General features: G+C 42.7%; 4 protein-coding genes across 13 annotated transcripts in view; 3 read left to right on the top strand and 1 right to left on the bottom strand.

Annotated features, from left to right (window-relative positions):
• Cfap70 (cilia and flagella associated protein 70) overlaps positions 1-7060 on the top strand; it is a 55741-nt gene extending 48681 nt beyond the window's left edge. Inside the window, exons 21-24 of one of the 2 annotated variants that reach the window (XM_090346547.1) lie at positions 980-1081; positions 1942-2009; positions 3813-3860; positions 6786-6875. In XM_090346547.1, coding sequence (XP_090202673.1) covers positions 980-1081; positions 1942-2009; positions 3813-3858 — 216 coding nt within the window. In that variant the 3' untranslated portion in view covers positions 3859-3860; positions 6786-6875. Of the gene's footprint in view, positions 1-979; positions 1082-1941; positions 2010-3812; positions 3861-6785 lie in introns of both variants that reach the window. The other variant, XM_090346548.1, reaches the window with a different exon arrangement.
• Positions 7061-8597: 1537 nt separating this feature from the next.
• On the top strand, positions 8598-9887 carry Mrps16 (mitochondrial ribosomal protein S16). The gene is made up of 3 exons (XM_090346546.1): positions 8598-8734; positions 9000-9260; positions 9652-9887. The coding sequence occupies exons 1-3, from the start codon at positions 8722-8724 to the stop codon at positions 9783-9785; spliced, it is 408 nt and encodes a 135-aa protein (XP_090202672.1). The 5' UTR covers positions 8598-8721; the 3' UTR covers positions 9786-9887.
• Positions 9888-12687: 2800 nt separating this feature from the next.
• Positions 12688-19094, top strand: Dnajc9 (DnaJ heat shock protein family (Hsp40) member C9). 4 transcript variants are annotated; one of them, XR_016537846.1, is made up of 7 exons: positions 12688-12980; positions 13138-13278; positions 13370-13624; positions 16452-16538; positions 16856-16971; positions 18354-18443; positions 18804-19094. XR_016537846.1 is itself a non-coding variant. In XM_090346540.1 (6 exons), exons 1-6 carry the CDS (start codon positions 12801-12803, stop codon positions 18385-18387), a joined length of 813 nt encoding a protein of 270 aa, XP_090202666.1. In that variant the 5' UTR covers positions 12688-12800; the 3' UTR covers positions 18388-19094. The 4 variants fall into 4 exon arrangements, 3 of the variants coding, with proteins under 3 accessions (XP_090202666.1, XP_090202667.1, XP_090202668.1); XM_090346540.1 differs by having other exon boundaries at positions 18354-19094; XM_090346541.1 differs by lacking the exon at positions 18354-18443 and having other exon boundaries at positions 12689-12980.
• Fam149b1 (family with sequence similarity 149 member B1) overlaps positions 18738-19194 on the bottom strand; it is a 29543-nt gene continuing 29086 nt past the window's right edge. For 4 of the 6 annotated variants that reach the window (XM_090346530.1, XM_090346532.1, XM_090346535.1 and 1 more), the window contains one exon: positions 18738-19093. In XM_090346530.1, coding sequence (XP_090202656.1) covers positions 18923-19093 — 171 coding nt within the window. In that variant the 3' untranslated portion in view covers positions 18738-18922. The remainder of the gene's footprint in view (positions 19094-19194) is intronic. The other 2 variants (XM_090346531.1, XM_090346533.1) reach the window with 1 other exon arrangement.

The raw sequence follows: 19194 nt of genomic DNA, 5'->3' as shown, positions 1-19194 counted from the left end.
TTCCTTGGTACTACATGTATAGAAAAGTCAGAACTGGTGCTTGGCTCAAGTGGTAGAGCACCAACCTTAAGGAAAGCCCAAGGACAGTGCGCAGGCCCTGAGTTTCGTCCCCAGGACTGGCAAAAAAAACAAGCGAACAAACGAAAAAAAAAGTCATTTTACTGAGGAAGAAGAGAGCTTTATTATTCCTCAGGTGGCCTTTTGGAAAGAAGAACAGTGATCATCTTCTTGTGTCCAGAATTAGGGGAGCACCTGGAGATCCTGAGAGTATCATTGATGGCTCTGGATTTGGCTGTTAATACTTTATGGTAGGGGAAAGAAAGTTTCCTAGATAATAGTATTTTGACAGACACATCCAGAAACTTCCTAAAAGCATATCTGGAAGCCCACTGTGGCTGGAGGAACCACCTAATGAGGCAGCACATCTGATAGTTGTGGATTTCCAACTCTAATGTGTGCAGGTTTCCACATGGGACCTCTATGGAGCGAAGGAAGAAGAGAGGTACATACATGGAGGGCCCAAGAAGCTGGGATTCAGATTCTCCTTCCTGGCTTTTTAATCAGATCAGTTCTGCTTTTATTAATTCATCTGTTGTACTGCTATAGGAGATCTTGTTTGAATAAAGTTCTGATGCTAGAAAAAACTTTCCGGGCGCTGAGGTTCTCGCCTTTAATCCTAGCTACTCAGGAGGCTGAGATCTGAGGATCACAATTTAAAGCCTGCCCAGGCACTAAATACCTTGAGACTCTTATCTCCAATTGAGCTGAAGAACTCTGAGATTGCACCCAGGCCCAGAGCTCAAGCCCCACAACCAATCCCCTCCCCCCCAAAAAAGAAGAAAATTGAAAAAGTTGAAAATGGCTGGCATAGGCCATGAACATCTGCTACTTGGATACAGTGGATTCAGCTAGGCTGACTGCAGCTGGTTTAAGTGAAAACCACTGTGCATCACAACTCATGTCTCCTTTTTCTTTCAAGCTGGAGGAGCTCACAGAGGCTGAGGATGCTCTTTCTGAAGCCAATGCATTAAACAACTACAATGCTGAAGTATGGGCATATTTGGCTCTGGTCTGCCTCAAAGTGAGTACTTTTTTTCTGGTCCTGGGGCTTGAACTCAGGTCCTGGGCACTGTCCCCTGAGCCTCTTTGTGCTCCAGGCTGGTCCTCTACTACTTAAGCCACAGCACCAATTCCAGCTTTTTCTGAGTAGCTTATTGGAGATAAGAGTCTGATGGTCTTTCCTGGGTTGGCTTCGAACTATCCTCAGATCTTAGGCTCTTGAATAGCTAGGATTATAGGCATGAGCCACTGGCTTATTATCCTTACTTTACGCTTTTTAGGGGACACAGGTAAAAGGCCAACTGAGATATTCAATGATGCATATGCAATAATGCATAATAACATATCCAGTAATGCATAACTGAAATTTTATGAGCTCTAAATTTGACCATGTGATGACAAAGGAAAAAGCTTAAGCCTGGGCAATCTCACTTGGAATGTGCTGAGTAGCTATATATTAAGATGTGGTTTTATTGGAAAGGATGTTCTAAGAATGGGAGCACTATTGTTTCAGAATAAAAATCTAATGAAGAATTAGCAAAGAAAGTGCTCTGTGAGTCTCTGAATCATTGAACTCCTTCATCCAGAAGGAAAATATCACAATGAAACCCCTATATATGATATATATGTTATATATATCATATCTGTATGTCATAATATACATTAATGTTTTGAATTAAAATATTAAGTATGATTTATTAACCTTGGTGAGGAATTCCTACTGGCACCACATATTCAAGAGCAGTGTACCATTTAGTACTGCCAGTCTAGATATGTTCCTAAGTGTGAAAACATGAACTTATATACAAGGATGTTTGATGCAGGAATAATCACAATAGCAAAACAACAACAACAATAAATAACCGTCTCCTGTTTTTCAAGATTGATTTGGCTATTCTGGATGCTCACATTATTTGTGTCTCTACCTGTATGGAAGAAAGGAATCAAAGGTAATAAAATAGGGAGAAAAGATCTGATGGAAAATACCCCTAGCAATTCAGGGGGAATATTTCTAATAATTAATATTGTAGGAAGTAAGAGTTTGGGGTGTAAAGTTTTTTTTTTATTTTATTTATTTATTTTTGTTAATCATGGGGCTTGAACTCTGGGCCTGGTAGCTGTCCTAGTAGTCTCGGAAACACTAGTATATAAATTGAGGAGTATAATCGTGAATTTATATCATCTCCTTTAATACCTGGAGGAGTATTTATTTATTTTTGTCTGTCATGGGCTCAAATTTGGGGACTGAGCGCTGTCTTTGAGCTCTGTTGCTCAAGGCTAGTGCTCTACCACTTTGAGCCATAGTACCACTTCTGGCTTTTTTTTTCCTGGTGATTAATTGGAGATAAGAGTCTCAGACTTTCCTGCCTGGGCTAGCTTTGAACCTCCATCCTCAGATCTCGGCCTCCTGAGTAGCTAAGATTATAGATGTGAGTCACCTGCGCCACGCTTGGAGGAGTGTTTCATCTGAGGAGTAATATTAATAAGTCAGAGTAGTTTAGTGGCCTCATCCAGAACTGAATGGAAGAATCCTATTATTTTCTCTTTCTACCACATAAAGATGGGATAAAATGTGCCAGGTAAAAACTTGGACTCTGGAGCCAGACTTCTTTGTTTTGAAATCTGGACCTTCCTCTTTGAATTTTAATAACCCTGACAAGCCATTTATCCTGGGTCTAGGTTTCTCTGTTACCCTGGAATGATAAGTAGTAATGATTTCCTATGTCTTAAGGATTAAAAATGAACCGATGTAAAGTTGCAAAAGAATCATAATGAAAACAATATGGATCACTTAGTAAACACCATAAAGTATTTACTATTATTGATGAACTTGCTTCAATCCAAGAAGAAGAAATGGTTCATGGTGCTTTTGTTTATTTATGTATTTTTAAAAGAGAGAACAAATTGTTCTGAAGTTTTCTAAAATGGAAAAAATTTGTATGTGTTTGGTGTTTTGGTGTGTGTGTGTCTGTGTGTGTTTGAGAGAGAGAGAGAGAGAGATGAGAGAGAGAGAGAGAGAGGAGAGAGAGGAGAGAGATGAGAGAGAGAGAGAGAGTGAGAGGAGGGAGGGAGGGGGAGAGAGAGAGGGAGGGAGGGAGGGAGGGGGAGGAGAGAGAGAGTGGAGAGAGAGAGAGAGGGAGAGAGAGAGAGAGAGAGAGGGAGGGAGGGAGGGAGGGGGAGAGAGAGAGGGAGAGAGAGAGAGAGAGGGAGAGAGAGAGAGAGAGAGAGGAGAGAGAGAGGGAGAAGAGAGAGAGAGAGAGAGAGAGAGAGAGAGAGAGAGAGAGAGAGAGAGAGAGAGAGAGAGAGAGAGAATGTATATAGATGTGAGTGAGAGAGAAACAGACAGACAGAAAGACAGGGATGAATACTGGGGCCTTGAACTCTAGACCTTTTTGCTAATAACTGGTTCCTTACCAGTTAAGCCATGCCTCCACACTTGGCTTTTTTTCTCCCTAGATATAGATAAGGGGCTCCCAGATTTGTCTGCCTAGTTGGCTTTGAATCTTGATTTCTCAGATTTTATCCTCCTGAATAGCTAGGATTATAGACATGAGTCACGGGTGCCTTGTGAAGAAGGGATTTAAAATGTATACAATCTGGCTTTTCCTCTTTTATTTCTATTTCTACTTTGAATTCAGAGGTTCTTAACTGGAATGGTGTTATCCTCTGTATTAGGTAGAAACACTTGAGGCCATGTACCTTCAGTGTTGTAATGTTTGTCATCACCACCAGCTACTGTACTTCTTTTTCAGGCTGGACGGCAACTGGAAGCTGAGCAGGCCTACAAGTACACGTTAAAGGTATGAGCAGATCCCTTTGTCATGTGTCTGCACCAGGCTGGGGAAAGTGTTGGCTTAATTTGGAACTTCTGAGCATTTCATATGGCTACTGGGTGTGTAATAATATTCATATAGCCATGGGTGACCTTTCTTCCTCCTTAAAGAGAACACAGCCAACTAGGTTGACCTGAATTATGGTTCTGGATTTGCCACTCATTTATTGTATAAACTCTGGGCTTCATATCCCTCACATGCAAAATCTAGCCCAGGGAGTCAACAGACTTTTTTTGTTTTTGGTTGGTTGTGGGACTTGAACTCAGGGCCTGTGCACTATCCCTGAGCTCTTCAGCTCAAGGCTACCACCCTACCCCTTAAGCCACAGTCCCACTTCTGGTTTTCTAGTGGTTTACTGGAGATAAGAGTCTCCCAGACTTTAGTGCCTGGGTTGGCTCTGAACCATGATCCTCAGATTTCTGCTTCCTGAGTAGCTAGGATTATAGGCATGAGCCACCACATCCAGCTCAACAGACTTTTTGTATACAAGATAAAACAGGAAATATTTTAGGGATGCTGGGCCAAACAGTTTCTAGTGCAACTACTAAACTTGTAAGTAGCTGCAGTTGTAGATGATAAATAAATGGAAATGTTCCATTGCAATTTTACTTATAATAGGTAGTGGGCTAGATTTGGTCCATAAACAAATCCTGATCTAGTCTACTAGTTATGAATTGTAAGTAATTTGACTTGAAACAGAAGTTTAATAAAATTGGATCTTCCCCCTCATCTAATGAAAAGTCTAGGGTTGGTTTTCTAACTAGTGCTATCATCAGAGACCCACCCACTTTTTCTCTATCAACTGTATCAAACATTTTTATCCCTCATCAGGGCACTGTCCCTGAGCTTCTTTTCCTCAAGACTAGCAATCTACCCCTTGAGCACAGAGCCACTTCTGGCTTTTTTAGAGTGTAGTTTATTGGAGTCTCATGGACTTTCCTGGCTGGGCTGACTTCAAACCACTATTCTCAGATCTCAGCCTACTGAGTAGCACTGAGTAGCTAGGATTATTGAGACACTAGCACTCAGCTTCTCTCAACGTGGTTTGAAGACAATGTAGAGCCAGCCAGCCATCTTACCTGTGTTTCAAGCAAGACTTAAAAAAAAAAAAAGCAGATGAAGAGTCAAGCTGAGTCCTTTCACCTCCTTTTAAAGTGCTAATAACCTTAACTTAGTTATTTGACCACAATAGGCCACCTGGAGACCTTCTAGCTATAGGACAAACAGGAATGTGCATTTTTAGCTGGTTGCTTTTCTGTACTGAGAAGAAATTAAGATTTTGTTTTAGTGGGGCTAGGTATGGTGATGCATGCCTATAATTGCAAGCACTTAGGAGGTTGAAGAAGTATCCTGGCTACCTAGTAAGAGAGAACTGGGTATTCACAAGGCTACTGTAACTGCACATCTAGATTCTAAATTTGAATTCAGATCTAACACAGGAATTATGTGATTGGATTGCTGTGTCTGATTCCTTCTTCCTTCCTTCCTTCCTTCCTTCCTTCCTTCCTTCCTTCCTTCCTTCCTTCCTTCTTTCTGTCCATCATGGGGCTTGAACTCAGAACCTGGGCACTGTCCCTGAACTTTTTTGCTCTAAAACTTTGAGCCATAGCTCCACCTCCAGTTTTCTGGTGGTTAACTGGAGGTAAGTCTCAGGAACTTTCCTGCCAGGGCTGGCTTTGAATCACAATCCTCAGAACTTAGTCTCCTCTGAGTAGTTAGGATTTTAGCATGTCCAGATCTGACCCCTTTCTTTTTTCTTTTTCTCTTTCTTTCCTTCTTCTTTCTTTCTTTCTTTCTTTTCTTTCTTTCTTTCTTTCTTTCTTTCTTTCTTTCTTTCTTTCTTTTTGTGGGTCATGGGGCTTGAACTCGGCCTGGGTGCTTGCCCTGAGCTCTTCAGCTCAAGGCTACTGCCCAACCTTTGATCCAAGTCGCACTTCCCATTTTTCTAGAGGTTAATTGGAGATAGGAGTCTCAGGTCCTTTTGTGCCGGGGCTAACTTTGAACCTTGATCCTCAGATCTCAGCCTCCTGACTAGCTAGGATATAGGTGTGAGCCACCACACCTGGCCTCATCCCTTTCCTGTAATCATCAAATGGGTGTACCCATTAGAAGAGAGATGTTGCTCAATTTTAAAGTTTATTTAAGAGTGATAGTGTGACCACTTGTAAAATAAATTTCAAATAATCTTATGCCAAAAAATACACAGGAGTTCATAGTACTTCATACATTTTCAAAATAAACATATGTACATAGCCTACACAATGTTCTGATATTTTTAAATACTTTCCATGAAATATAGAATACAGGAAAAACCCATCTTTTCCCAAATTTGTTCTTGAGCTGTGTGCCATAAATTAAAAGTCTTCAAAACAACATATATGAAGGTGGCTCATGCCTGTAATCTTAACTACTCTGGAGGCTGAGAGCTGAGGATTACAGTTTGAAGCCAGCCAACTCAGAAAAGTCTGCGAGACAAACTCTACTTAATCACCCCCCCCCAAAAAAAGTCAGAAATGGAGCTGTGGCTCGAGTTGTAGCCCAGTATTCTTGAGTTTAAAAAGTCAGGGACAGCTGAGAGGCTGAGATCTGAGGATTGCAGTTCAAAACCATCCTGGGCAGGAAAGTTTGTGAATCCGATCTCCAATAACCACCAGAAAAGCAGAAGTGGAGCTGTGGCTCAAAGTAGTAGTGTGTTAGCACTGAGCAAAAAAGTTCAGAGGACAGTACCCAGGCCCTGCGTTCAATCCCCTGCTCCCCCAAAAAGGGACAGGGACAGCACTCAGGCCCAAAGTGCAAGCTCCAGGACTAGCATGGGTGTGTGTGTACACACATACCTATATATGTGTATCAAATACAGCATTTGATTTGCTCTTTCCTTCTTTGTTCATTTAGCTGAAACTGAGAGATGAGATTCTGCTTGCAGAAATCCACACTGTACAGGAAATGGTTGGCTTTGGAAATCCATCTTTCTGACATCCTTACAAGTGACGAATTTTATCTGGGATTCCATTCCTTTTCTTCTCCGAAAGTTTCATCATGTAAGGTCTGAAGCTGGAGAGCTAGAGAACATCCACAATGAACAGAAACTATTCATTTCCAGTGGCTGTTATTGGTTTTTATTAAACACAAAACTGGATTACAATAAAAAGTAAATAGGAGATTCAGAATTCATCAGTGTGGTTCTGGACTTAAGGTATACTCACCTTACATTACTTGCATATATACACACACTTGTATCATATAACAACATGCAATTATTTATGTAGCTATCTATTGTTGTTAATTGCCACCCGAGATAGCACAATGGGATAGGGAGGGAAAGAAATTAGAAAAGGCAGAGATGGATGAGATGAACATCAACGGGGTCCAGGGTTCTCAAGGCTGTCTGGCACTTGGGACTTGAGTACTCACAATCATATTTATTTACACAGGGAAGGTTACCATGGATATATGAAAAACATATATCAGTGTTAAAACAGAGTGAGAGACATTGGTTCATTTATTCCTTTGAGATAGGAGACTGCAGACCAGGGAAAGTCCAGACACAGTGTTCATATATTTATATATTTAGCCCAAGATTATGTTGTCAAGATCCCTAGCAGCAACTAGTTTCTAACCCTCTCCAGAGCTGTCTGTCTTCATCCTTCCATGGTCAGCTTTCAGCATTCTGAGTGCTGTTGAGGTAGGGCTCTAACCTCTCAAACCAGGTTTCACAGTTCAGTTTCAGAGTTCCCTAAAAAAATATAAATGTAATAAAGCTGTAATGGTGTTGCTATTTGGGTTTCTGATGTATGTCAGGTGACTCCCAGATGAAGCCAGCTGCTAAAACCTGCCAGGTTCATCTTCTGGAACGTGTGTAAGGAGGAGGTTTTTTTTTTTTTTTGGGGGGGGGGGCTGCCCTGGGGCTTGAACTCAGGGCCTAGGCACTGTCCCTGAGCCTCCTTGTGCTCAAGGCTAGTACTACTTGAGCCACAGCACCACTTCCAGAATTTTTGTGTAATTTGTTGAAGATAAGAGTCTCATGAGGACCTTTCTGTCCCGGCTGGCTTCAAACCCTGAGCAGCTAGGATGGCAGCCCAATGGCGCCGGGCTAAGGGAGGCGTTCTTAAAAAGTGGGCCTAGGAGGAGTGCTATGGTGGGTCAGTTTTATAGTTGTGGCCAGGCCTTTTGGAAGCAGAGGCAAACAAATACTGAATAGTGAGGTCTGTGCTGAGGGTGGTGGGGCTCTCTCAACAGGGGTCTTCATGGATCTAGACCACAGGAGCTCCGCGAAGACACCACTAACCTACATACAAGCAAAACTTGGAGCTCTTGGAGCTGTGTCCTAGAGCCCAATTGTGAAAAATCACGCTCCTGACCTGCCCTTTTGGATCCCAGGACAGCAAAAGAGACTCAAGGATTCTTGCGAACTTGCTTGTCTTTTCGGCCGTCCAGTATGGTGCCAGTGACCTTCTCGGTTTCTTTAGCCGGCGGCCCCATCCTGTCTGCACAACCTGAGCTTCCTCAGACCCAGCACTGAGCCTGAGCCCCAAACGAGTGGTGCTCAGGAGCGCCCCCTCCTGGAAGACGGCCGGGTTGCAAGGCACGGCACGCACAGGCAGGGAGCCTTGTCCACTTGGCAGCCAGTGGAAACGGCGCTTGCGCAGCAGTTTACACTTGCGGCCTCGAGTAGCATTGTGGGAAATCTAGTAGCGAAGAGCGGAAGAGGCGGGGCGAGGAGGGTATCGCTTCCGGAACCTGGAATCCAGAGGGGTAGTGGAGCTGATCTTGGGGAGCAGTGGGGCGTTGGGCTAGCCTACTGCCCGTCCCCTTGCCCCCTCGCCACACCATGGTGCACCTCAGTGAGTCGCCGGGGCGGGGCAGGAGTTCGGACGTCCGGGCCGCTGGAGGGATCCCCCGAACCTGGCCAGTCACAGGGCCTCACAGTCGGCCCTCAGGTTTTTCCTGAGGCAGCGAAGCCTACGGTAGAAGGCCGGTCTGAGCGGGCGGGCTCGGGAGTGGGGGGAATAGGTTGCCCAGGACAGGTCGGTGGAGGAAAGACATTATCTCATTTTTGCCCAGTCTGTGCCTTCCGTTTTCGTGTCCTCATGAGCTATTTCTCTGTAGCCACCCTTCTCTGCAAGAACTACCGCGGGGGCCACCTAACCATCCGCCTGGCTCTCGGCGGCTGCACCAACCGGCCCTTCTACCGCATTGTGGCTGCTCACAACAAATGTCCCCGGGACGGCCGTTTCGTGGAGCAGTTGGGCTCCTACGACCCGCTGCCCAACAGCCACGGAGAAAAGCTCGTTGCCCTCAACCTGAACAGGATCCGGCATTGGATCGGCTGTGGGGCTCACCTCTCTAAGCCTGTGGAGAAGCTTCTAGGTAACTCCTCTCGTACCTTAAGGAATTTTATACTGAAGTCAGCTCCGAAATGAGCATGTGCATGATTCTCATTCCCGATAGGCTGCTCAGGACTAGAGTGGAAGTTTATGGCTACCATATTAATCTGGAGAATACTTTTGTGGACTCCTTCATAGGACTGGATGACTGAGATTTTGTGCTGAAGTGTTTTGGATGCCTGTTTTTTTTTCCACCGAAGTAACAGTTTTAAGGAGACAGCAGCTTTAGGAAGTAGCCACCACCTGCTATCTTAGAGCAAATGGAGGAAGTTGGCAAGTGAGAGGCATGTTTTAGACCCATCTGATAGGCAGAGTGCCCAGGAAAAGACTGGCACGTACTGTATTATAATCAATGAATGTCTTATTGTTTTCAGGTCTTTCTGGCTTTCTCCCTCTGCATCCTATGACGATTACAAATGCTGAGAGACTGCGAAGGAAACGAGCACAGGAAGCACTCTTAGCTTCTCAGAAAACAGAAGCTGAGGCACCAGAACCAGAAGCAAGCTGACTTCTGTGAACATAGTGATTACAAGGTCAAAGTCTTCTAAAATACTTGCGTAGAGCTCTTGATTTGGTTAGATTTGGAGGTCAATAAAAGTTACCCATCCTCTTCTGGCCTAATTTGAACAAGAGCTAGGCAGAGATTTCTTTTTTGCTTAACATAAGAGCTCCATGTGGATACTAAGTAGGTTTTTCTTCTTTTGTCTTGGAAAAAACTGTTTTCCAAGGCCCAACTGAAAGTTGGTTTCACAGGCAATTGGCTTTCCAAGTCTTTCTTACTTCAAAGCCCCATCCAGTGTTCTTGGCTCACTCATGGTCATCCCACAAAAACAAACATAGATACCCACCTTGCTTACTGTTTTTGTAATGGGAGGTTATATTGTTTCCTTGGTACATATTGTACTTTAACAAGGATAATGGAAATTATTTTGGGGCTATAATAGCCTAGTTTTTAAGAATGAAGTTTTATGTCTGGAACCATTAACAACAAATCATCTTTGTACAATTAATAAACACTTAATAAAAAAGTAAAAAAGAAAAATTGGAATGAAGCTAAAGCACCTACATATATATACATCTTAGGCTCTACATGCAAATTACTTACTAGGATTATAAGTTACAAAAATGGAAGATGGGATTTGGTCTTTTTAACTAATTTCCCAGGAGCTGTCAACTCAGATTTATTTGCAAAACAGAAAAATAAAAGGCTTACTACTTTGTATTTAAAAAAAAAAAAGAGGAAGGAATATCTTCAATTTACAGATGAAGAAGCTGGTACTCAGGTGGTGTTAACTTGCCCAACAATATAAGATTCAGACTCCAGTTTGCCTGTCTGGAAAGTCCTTTCCAATTTACCAAGTTGCTTATATATAGGAAAAAGGAACAAAGTTTTTGTTTTGTTTTTGCCAGCTGTTTGTTTTTGTTTTGTTTTTGCCAGCCCTGGGGCTTGAAATCAGGTTCTGGGCAATGTCTTTAAGCACTTTTTGCTCAAGACTAGCACTCTGCTATTTGAGCCACAACACCACTTCTGGACTTTATCTGTGTCTATGGTACCAAGGAATTGAACCTAGCACTTTGTACATGCTAGGCAAGCACTTCACCAGTAGGCCACACTCCCAGCCCCACAAAGATGGGTTTTTAAAGTCCACTTAAGATAGTAAGTGATAGACTGATGGGCACAGTGGTTCGTGCCTGTAATCCTAGCTACTCAGGAGGCTGAGATCTCAGGATTGCAATTCAAAGCCACCCTGGGCACTAAAATCCGGGCAATGAAGTATGTGAGACTCTATCTCCAATTAACCACCAGAAAACTAAAAGTGGGAAGTGGTGCTGTGGCTCCAGTGGTTAGCTTTAAGCTGAATAGCTCAGGGACAGTGCCCAGGCCCAGAGTTCAAGTCCCACAATCAAAGAAAAAAAAAGAATGACGTTTGAGTACCATGAGTTTGTGCAAAAACAAAATATCACATCTTGCCAAACTAGGATTCTGTACCCGTAGCATGAATTAAATGGCTTTGTATATACTCTAGACAACAGTGATGTCAAATTCTAATTTAAGTCAGAGCTATAGAAAATTTATAGGAGTTCTAAACAAGGCTTATCATATTCCCAGTCTCCTGATGACAGTTACTATCCATCTCTAATTCTGGTGTTACTGGGGCTCTTTGTCAAGAGCTGTTTGTTTTCAATCACTTGCTTTAAAGACTTTGAAACCAGGGCAGACAAGAGGTGCTGACTAGCTGAGCTTGATCTGGGATCTCAGAAAGATAAGTATTTACAATTCTAAACACTGGCAAGGTTGAGGCTTTAGAGAAACTTTCTAGTGGAGAACAATGATTCTGGAAAGTTCTGATCAGTGAATGTAAGTTTTCTGAAATTGGGTTACTCTGAGACCCTGAGTTCCTGCCAATTTAGGTGTTTACTTTGCCTTCTGGTTTATTTATTTATTTTTAGTCCTGGGGCTTGAACTCAGGGCCTGGGCACTGTCCCTGAGCTTCTTTTTGCTCAAGCCTAGCACTCTTATCACTTGAGGCACAGAACCACTTCTGGCTTTTTCTAATTAATTGAGCCCAGGTCTTCATGCTGGCAAGACAAGCACTCTACCACCAAGTCATATTCCCTTTATAATGTCTTTATGCATATATTTCTTTCATGAGTTTATCTTCTTGATTTATCAGATTTTCTCTAGCTTTAAGTCTTGGCTTAGAATCTCCAGACTCAAGTTTCTCATGTGTGTACCAACCCATCCTGCTATCACTTCAAATCCAATACACTCAAACTGAGCTATGACCTTCACAAACCACTAAATAGTGGCTCCTACCTGTAATCCTACCTACTCAGGATGCTGAGATTTGAGGATCTTGGCAAGTTCAGGCAGGTTTCATTTCCAGTTAACTACCTAAAATATCAGAAAGTGGAGGTTTGGCTCAACTGGTAGAGCCATAGCCTTGAGCACAAAAGTTCAAGGACAGCACCTATACCCTGAATTCAAGCCCCAAGACTTGTGTCTTCCTGCTCTCCTCCCCGCCCTCCCTCCCACAGGAGTTGAGGAAAAGCAGTTTCCCCAGCAGTCCTAACTTTAAGGTTCCAAAATTATTTGGGTCTATAGTTGTAGTAAGTTGAATACCTAATTTTTAAAAATTAACGGATATATCACGTGGAGTTGCAACCTAATATGGGGACATTCCATGTATCAAAGCATTGGTAAACTCTTGAGCTGGAACATTTCAGGAACGACTGAAAGAACGCGCTGGATCCGATGTGTGCAATCCAGCAGAAGAGAGTTCTCCCCCCGCTAGATCCGGTCCTGGGCTGCACTCTCCAGGCCGGGTTTTCCAGCGGGCCCAGGAGGGCGCGCCCGCTTTGCGACAGTCGCAAAGCACGGCCGCGTGACGTGGCCCCTCCCCTTCCGCGCCTCTTGTGACGCAGGCGCCCTGGGCTTTTTGAGCGGGAAAACGGAGCCGGGTGGACCTGGGGTTCGTGCAGCTGCAATTTGCCGGCTTTGCGGAGGCAGCCCCTTCCCAGCATGGGGCTGCTGGAGTTGTGCGAACAAGTGTTCGGTACCGCCGACCTCTACCGGGTGCTGGGCGTGCGACGTGAGGCTTCGGAGGGCGAGGTCCGACGCGGCTACCACAAGGTGTCCCTGCAGGTGCATCCCGACCGGGTGGACGAGAGCCGCAAGGAGGACGCCACCCGCCGTTTCCAGGTGCGAGGGCCGAGTTCCGGCCGGCGGCCGGGCGTCCTGCAGTCTTCCAGCCGCTGGTCGGCGAGCCGGGAGTTTAGTGCTGTTTTCCAGCAATTAATCTCTCGGCGCCGTTTAAGAGAATGTACGTGGGTGACTCCCGGACGCTCTTTCCATGCAGATCTTGGGGAGAGTCTACGCCGTTCTCAGTGACAAGGAGCAGAGAGCCTTGTATGATGAGCAGGGAGCCGTGGACGAGGACTCTACCGGCCTCAATGAGGACCGCGACTGGGAGACGTATTGGAGGTTGCTCTTTAAAAAGGTCGGGGGTTTTGGAGATTTCCTTGTGATTGTTCCAATGTACCTCTCACTTCGAATAAACTTCTTGAAGTTATAGTAATCTTCTTTATTAGATATCTCTAGAGGACATCCAAGCGTTTGAGAAGACTTACAAAGGTTCCGAAGAAGAGCTGGCTGATGTTAAACAAGCCTATCTGGACTTCAAAGGTGACATGGATCAGATCATGGAGTCCGTGCTTTGCGTGCAATACACGGAAGAATCCAGGATAAGAAACATCATTCAGCAAGCTATCGATGCTAGAGAGGTCCCCTCCTATAAAGCCTTTGTCAAAGAATCAAAACAAAAGATGAACGCCAGGAAAAGGAGGGTAAGCAGTTGAATACTATAATTTACATACTGACTGCTTCCAACAGGATCTGAAGGTATTTGGGATGGTGGAAGTAAATGGCCATTGAAATATGAATTGGTGTAGACTTGTTCTGTACCACTTGTCGAAATAGGCAAACCAATGCATCAGGAAAACCCTCTATTCATTTTTGTTGTTGTTTTTTTGGCCAGTCCTGGGCTTAGGCTCAGGGCCTGAGCACTGTCCTTGGGTTTTCTCAAAGCTAGAGCTCTACCACTTGAGCCACAGCACCACTTCTGGCTTTTTTTCTATGTATGTGGTACAAAGGAATTGAACCCAGGTCTTCATGCATGCTAAGCAAGCACTCTATCTAGGCCAAACTCCCAGACCTTTATTTTGATATGTTTTGTTCAAGATGATATACTGCATGGGTTACTTGTTATATTACCTGAAAATGTAATGTCATGTTCTTATGTCTTTGCTGAAGTATTTCTTAAGTGATGAATTATGGAGCCTGGGTATGTAGGAGACACAGTGGTCTTCACTTAGCTGACTAACAGGGAGATAGTAAATATAGTGTCTTGGTAAAAGTGCAGGCTGTAAGGTGATATACACTTGGAATTTCAGCACTGGGGAGGTTAAAGCAGGATTTCAAATTTGAGGCCAGCCTGTCCTCAGATACTCTGGTAATATTCTTGTTTCCAAAAAAAAAAGGTGAGGCTGGGAGTTTGGCCTAGTGGTAGAGTGCCTAGCATGCATGAAGACCCAGGTTCGATTCCTCAGTACCACATATATAGAAAAAAACCAGAAATGGTGCTGAGGCTCAAGTGGTAGAGCTCTGGCCTTGAGAAAAAGAACCCAAGGACAGTGCTTAGGCCCTGAATCCAAGCCCGGGACTGGCAAAAAAAACAAAAAAAAACAAAAACAAAAAGTGAAAGGCTGGAGAGTCTCAGGTCCTTTTGTGCCCGGCTGGCTTTGGATCTTGATCCTCAGGTCTCATCCTGCAAGTTGACAAAAACTAAAGGGTGTGTGTAGCCTGATATAGGGGTCATGCCATTTGTTGAGAGCAGTTGTGCAGTGTTGATCAGCTCAATCATCATTTTGCTTCATTGGTTATATCTGCTTAGATTCAAAGTCTGAATCTAAGCAGATACCCTGAGTAAATTGAGCACGGCTGTGTTTAATAAAGGATTTACAGCATCAGTAACTCCCTTCAGTTTGAAGATAGGTGTGTGTGGGGGGGTCAAGTTTGAAGATAGGTGTGTGGGGAGGGAGTGGGGGTATCTTGCACTGGGGCTTGAACTCAGGGCCAGGGTCCTTGAGCTCTTTTGCTCAAGGCTACCATTCTACCACTTTGATCCACAGCTCTACTTCTGGTTTTCTGGTGGTTAATTGGAGATGAGTCTTATGAACTTTCCTTCCCTAGACTGGCTTTGAATTGTGATTCCTGAATAGCTAGGATTATGAGCTACCAGCCTGAAAAGGTAGTTTTTTTCCTCTTTTTGGGATAACAAGATCCTAATTTATCATTTCCAGTATCAATACACATTCTTTTTGGGGGGGGGGGGGTTTAAGGGGCTTGAACACTGGCCTGGGTGCTGTGCCTGAGCTCTTCAGCTCAAGGCTACCACCCTACCCTTGAGCCACAATCCCGCTTCCTGTTTTCAAGTTGTTAATTGGAGACAAGAGTCTCTTTGCTTTGTATTTCAGGCTGGCTTTGAACTGGAGTCTTCAGATCTCAGCCTCCTGAGTAGCTAGGACTATAGGCATGAGCCACTGCACAAAAGTATTTTAAGAGGGGGAAACCTGAAGAATTGCAGTTAAAAGCCATCCCCAACAGAAAAGACTCTGTCACTCTATCTCCACTTAACCAGCAAATGCTGGACTGGAGATGTGACTCAAGTGATAGAACAGTAGCTATGAATGGACAAGAAAGCTGAGCTTTTTTTTTTCTTTTTTTGGTAATGGGGATTTAACACAGACACATTGTACCTCCAAAGCACATGCTTTGCCCCTGAGCTACATTCCAGCTCCCATTTTTTTTCTCTTTTTTTTGTGGGTCATGGGGCTTGAACTCTGGGCCCGGGCTCTGACCTTGAACTCTTCAGCTCAAGTCTACCGCTGTATACCTGTAACCATAGCCCCACTTCCCGTTTTCTAGAGGTTAATTGGAGATAAGAGTCTCACCTTTAGTGCCTTGGCTAGCTTTGAACCTTGATCCTCAGATCTCAGCTTCTTGAGTAGCTAGGATTACAGGCGTTGAGCCACTGTGCCCAGCTTATTTTTTTCTCTTGATTATGAATTAATTGTACAAAGCAGTAACAATTCCCTAAGTCAAGCTGAGTATAAGGCTTCTTGGTCAATGTTACCCTGAACAATTTTTTACTTAGAGGCACTGCATTCAAGCTCAAATGCCATCATGAAAAAGAAAATATTAAAACTCTGGTGGCTTCTGCCTGGGCACATAAGGTCCTGAGACTCTTATCTCCAGTTAACCTCTAGAAAACAGGAAGTGGGACTTGGCTCAAGGATAGTGCAGCACGCTTAAGCTGAAGAGCTCAAGGACAATGCCCCGGCCAACTTCAAGCCCCATGACCCACCACAAACATACAAAAACTCTGGTGGCTAGTAGGCTTAGCTACTTGAGGGATGCAGATAGGAAGATCATGATTTGAGGCCAGCTTGGCAAAAAAAAGTTAGCTCCTATTAGATACGCAGGACCTGCTTCCTTTTATCTATTCACGTGGTCCTCAAACTGGAAGGGTCTTAAAAGATTTGAAGAGGAGAACAGAATATTTTAAGTATTGCCTGGTTGCTGTGGAGAATCTCATGGGAGTTTCTATTTCAGGCTGAGGAAGAGGCTAAAGAAGCAGAAAAGAGCAGAAAGGAGCTGGGGCTTGAAGAAGGAGTAGATAATTTGAAAGCACTCATTCAGGTAAAATTTTTTAAGGTTTCTTATCTGATCACAACTGTTTATGTACCTTGTGGTATTGTATTTTGTTTTAATTAAATACACCATCTATTTAGAGGTTTTAAGAGTCAAAATTCACTGGTTTTTACTGCATTTGCAAAGTTGAACAGCCATTATCACTCTAATGTGAGGTGGTTTCACCACTCCAAAAGAAACCTAATACCTTAACGTTCACTCCCCATCTACTATCCATTTATCTTAATCCCTGATAACCATAAACTTCTTTCCATGTCAGTACCTAGTATTAACTTTTGAAAGTTGTTTTTTAACTTCTCAAACAGAGTAGACAAAAGGATCGGCAAAAGGAAATGGACAATTTTCTGGCTCAGATGGAAGCAAAATACTGCAAATCTTCCAAAGGAGGAAAGAAAAAAACGGCTGTCAAGAAAGAAAAGAAGTAATGGAATTTTTTTCTCTTTAAAGATGCTTAGGTATTCATAGGTATGATAGGCAAGGTCCAGTCAAGATTTAAAAGCAAACCTTTGACACAGTCTTTCCTGCTCAAATTCAGAACTAACCCAAGCAGATCCTGATTTTTAATGTTTCTTAGGATTGATTTGACATACTCTGAGGTCCTCATGAAGGAGTGTATTATAGGTAGACGGGAGGAAATATCCTTCCCCGCAGCACTTACTTCCTGGGCCTTCTGCTCAGGGAATTCTGTATTGTTTTCAGTGATGTAGACATCCATTAGAACAGGTGCTCTAATCTATCCTTTTAGTATAGGAGAAACAGGTATTCAGATTGCTTCTAACATTTTTTGTAAGACATAATTAATAAACAAGTAAAATATTAAGTTCTGGTGGTTTTTTAAATGATTCTGTTGATAGAGAACACAAATAACTAGTTAGTATTACAATGGTCTGGTATTAGTGGCATAAGGAAATGTAGCCCTGTCTATAGTTGTTCCAGTGTCCTTAGATCACTCAGCTGGTTGAGCTGCTTTCTGCATAGAGTGCTCCATATATAACTAACTGTGGTAGCTGAGTGGATAAGTAAGGAAACACATAAGGGAACTGGGCTAAAGGATTTCTTAGCGTTATCATAAGAAACAGTACAGTCATAGTATTAACTCGTTAGAACAATAGAGGCTGGTTTTTATGGTGACGAGTTGAGGTATGTACGCATTGGAATATAGGGCATTTTTACGGACTTTTAGGCTTAAAATTGATTTGTAGACTAATATATGCATAAAAAACTTGTTAATAATATAATTTATGTAAGGTAAGCACATGACACATTTTCAGTTTGTGATTGTACGTTAAAAATACTCTTTAATCGTATTAAAATGCAATCTAATGCAGACTGTTTGAACCATCTGTCTTTATATGATAACATTAAAACATGTTTGTATATTCACTTCAACTTAATGATCATTTGAATTTATCCACTCTTAAAATTAACAATAAGCTATAAAATTGAAGCGATAATTGTTTAATATTCAATTGAATTAAAATGAATTTAAGCCATAGTGAAACCATTGCTATATTCATGAGTGCTTTTGAGAAAATGTCTGAGGTAAGGAGCAGAATGCCAAAATTCTCTCTGCTGATTTAAAGATACGTTTATACACGACTAACTCCCACAGTTATATTTAAGGCTACCTTTGTGGTCAAAAAACAGGATGTGCAAATTATTATATTTACTTCAGCAGTCCTGGGATTTGAACTCAAGGCCTTGTGCTTGCCAGGCGGGCACTCTATTGCCATAGTCTCTCTGCCAGCCATTTTTTGTGTGTGTTCCATATTTGCAAATTTTTTTAAATAATGTCTTTCTTAGCTTTAGAAGAAAAGTACAGAGAAAATCAGCATAACCTGATCTCAAGCAGGCATTACATAAGATTGAGCTGTCCTTCCTGAGGGAAAAAAGGTGACAATTTATTACATAAGTTGCTTTATGCCAGTGCTATGTCTTTACTTAGCCCTTCCATTTCATTCTGCTCATATTGAAAGTCTAGGAATGACATTTATTGGATGAGTAGCTCAAACTGTTCATAATACTGTCTCTTACACTGACTTAAACCTGAATACAGTTCTCTAGAAATTAATTAAGCAAGCTATTAAGCAAGTGATTCATCAAACAATTATTTGTTGCTTTTTTGTGCATAAATCATTTTAAGATCCTGTATTAATTGAACTGATTATTGTTAACAGACAACATGAGTAGTGATCTGGGATAATTATTCATTGTTACATAGTTGGGTACAATCTTCACTGTCCATTGCAATAGGTTGACTTATGCTGAAAGAAGACAGTAACTGGAGGCAGAAATGGTACCCATGCAGTCTTTCGTGGATATTCTTGTGTTTTTCTCATCAATTGTATCAGAGTAACTTCAAGAAGGTGGGTTCATGTTGATCTAATCTGCATCATGTGATGATTGAACAATGATTCATGAAATCTTCTCTTGTGTTTGCTGCAACCTAATGGGTTCTTCTCATTTGCCCTAGAGTCCCTGCTTGGTTCTAGAGACTGGTCCACCCCTGCTTTGGGATTTTGTAGATCCACGGAAATGAGGACCTGTCGAACACAGATGAGAACATAGAGTACCATTAGTTAACAGTCTAGATTTGGCAAAATCAAATTTCCTATCTTGGGCTGTTGGTTTGTTTGGCAGTCCT

This window comes from Megascapheus bottae, chromosome 15, assembly GCF_031878675.1.
Source record: "Megascapheus bottae isolate mThoBot1 chromosome 15, mThoBot2.hap1, whole genome shotgun sequence".
Classification (NCBI taxonomy): domain Eukaryota; kingdom Metazoa; phylum Chordata; class Mammalia; order Rodentia; family Geomyidae; genus Megascapheus; species Megascapheus bottae.
This window is presented reverse-complemented; position numbering and strand designations above follow the sequence as displayed.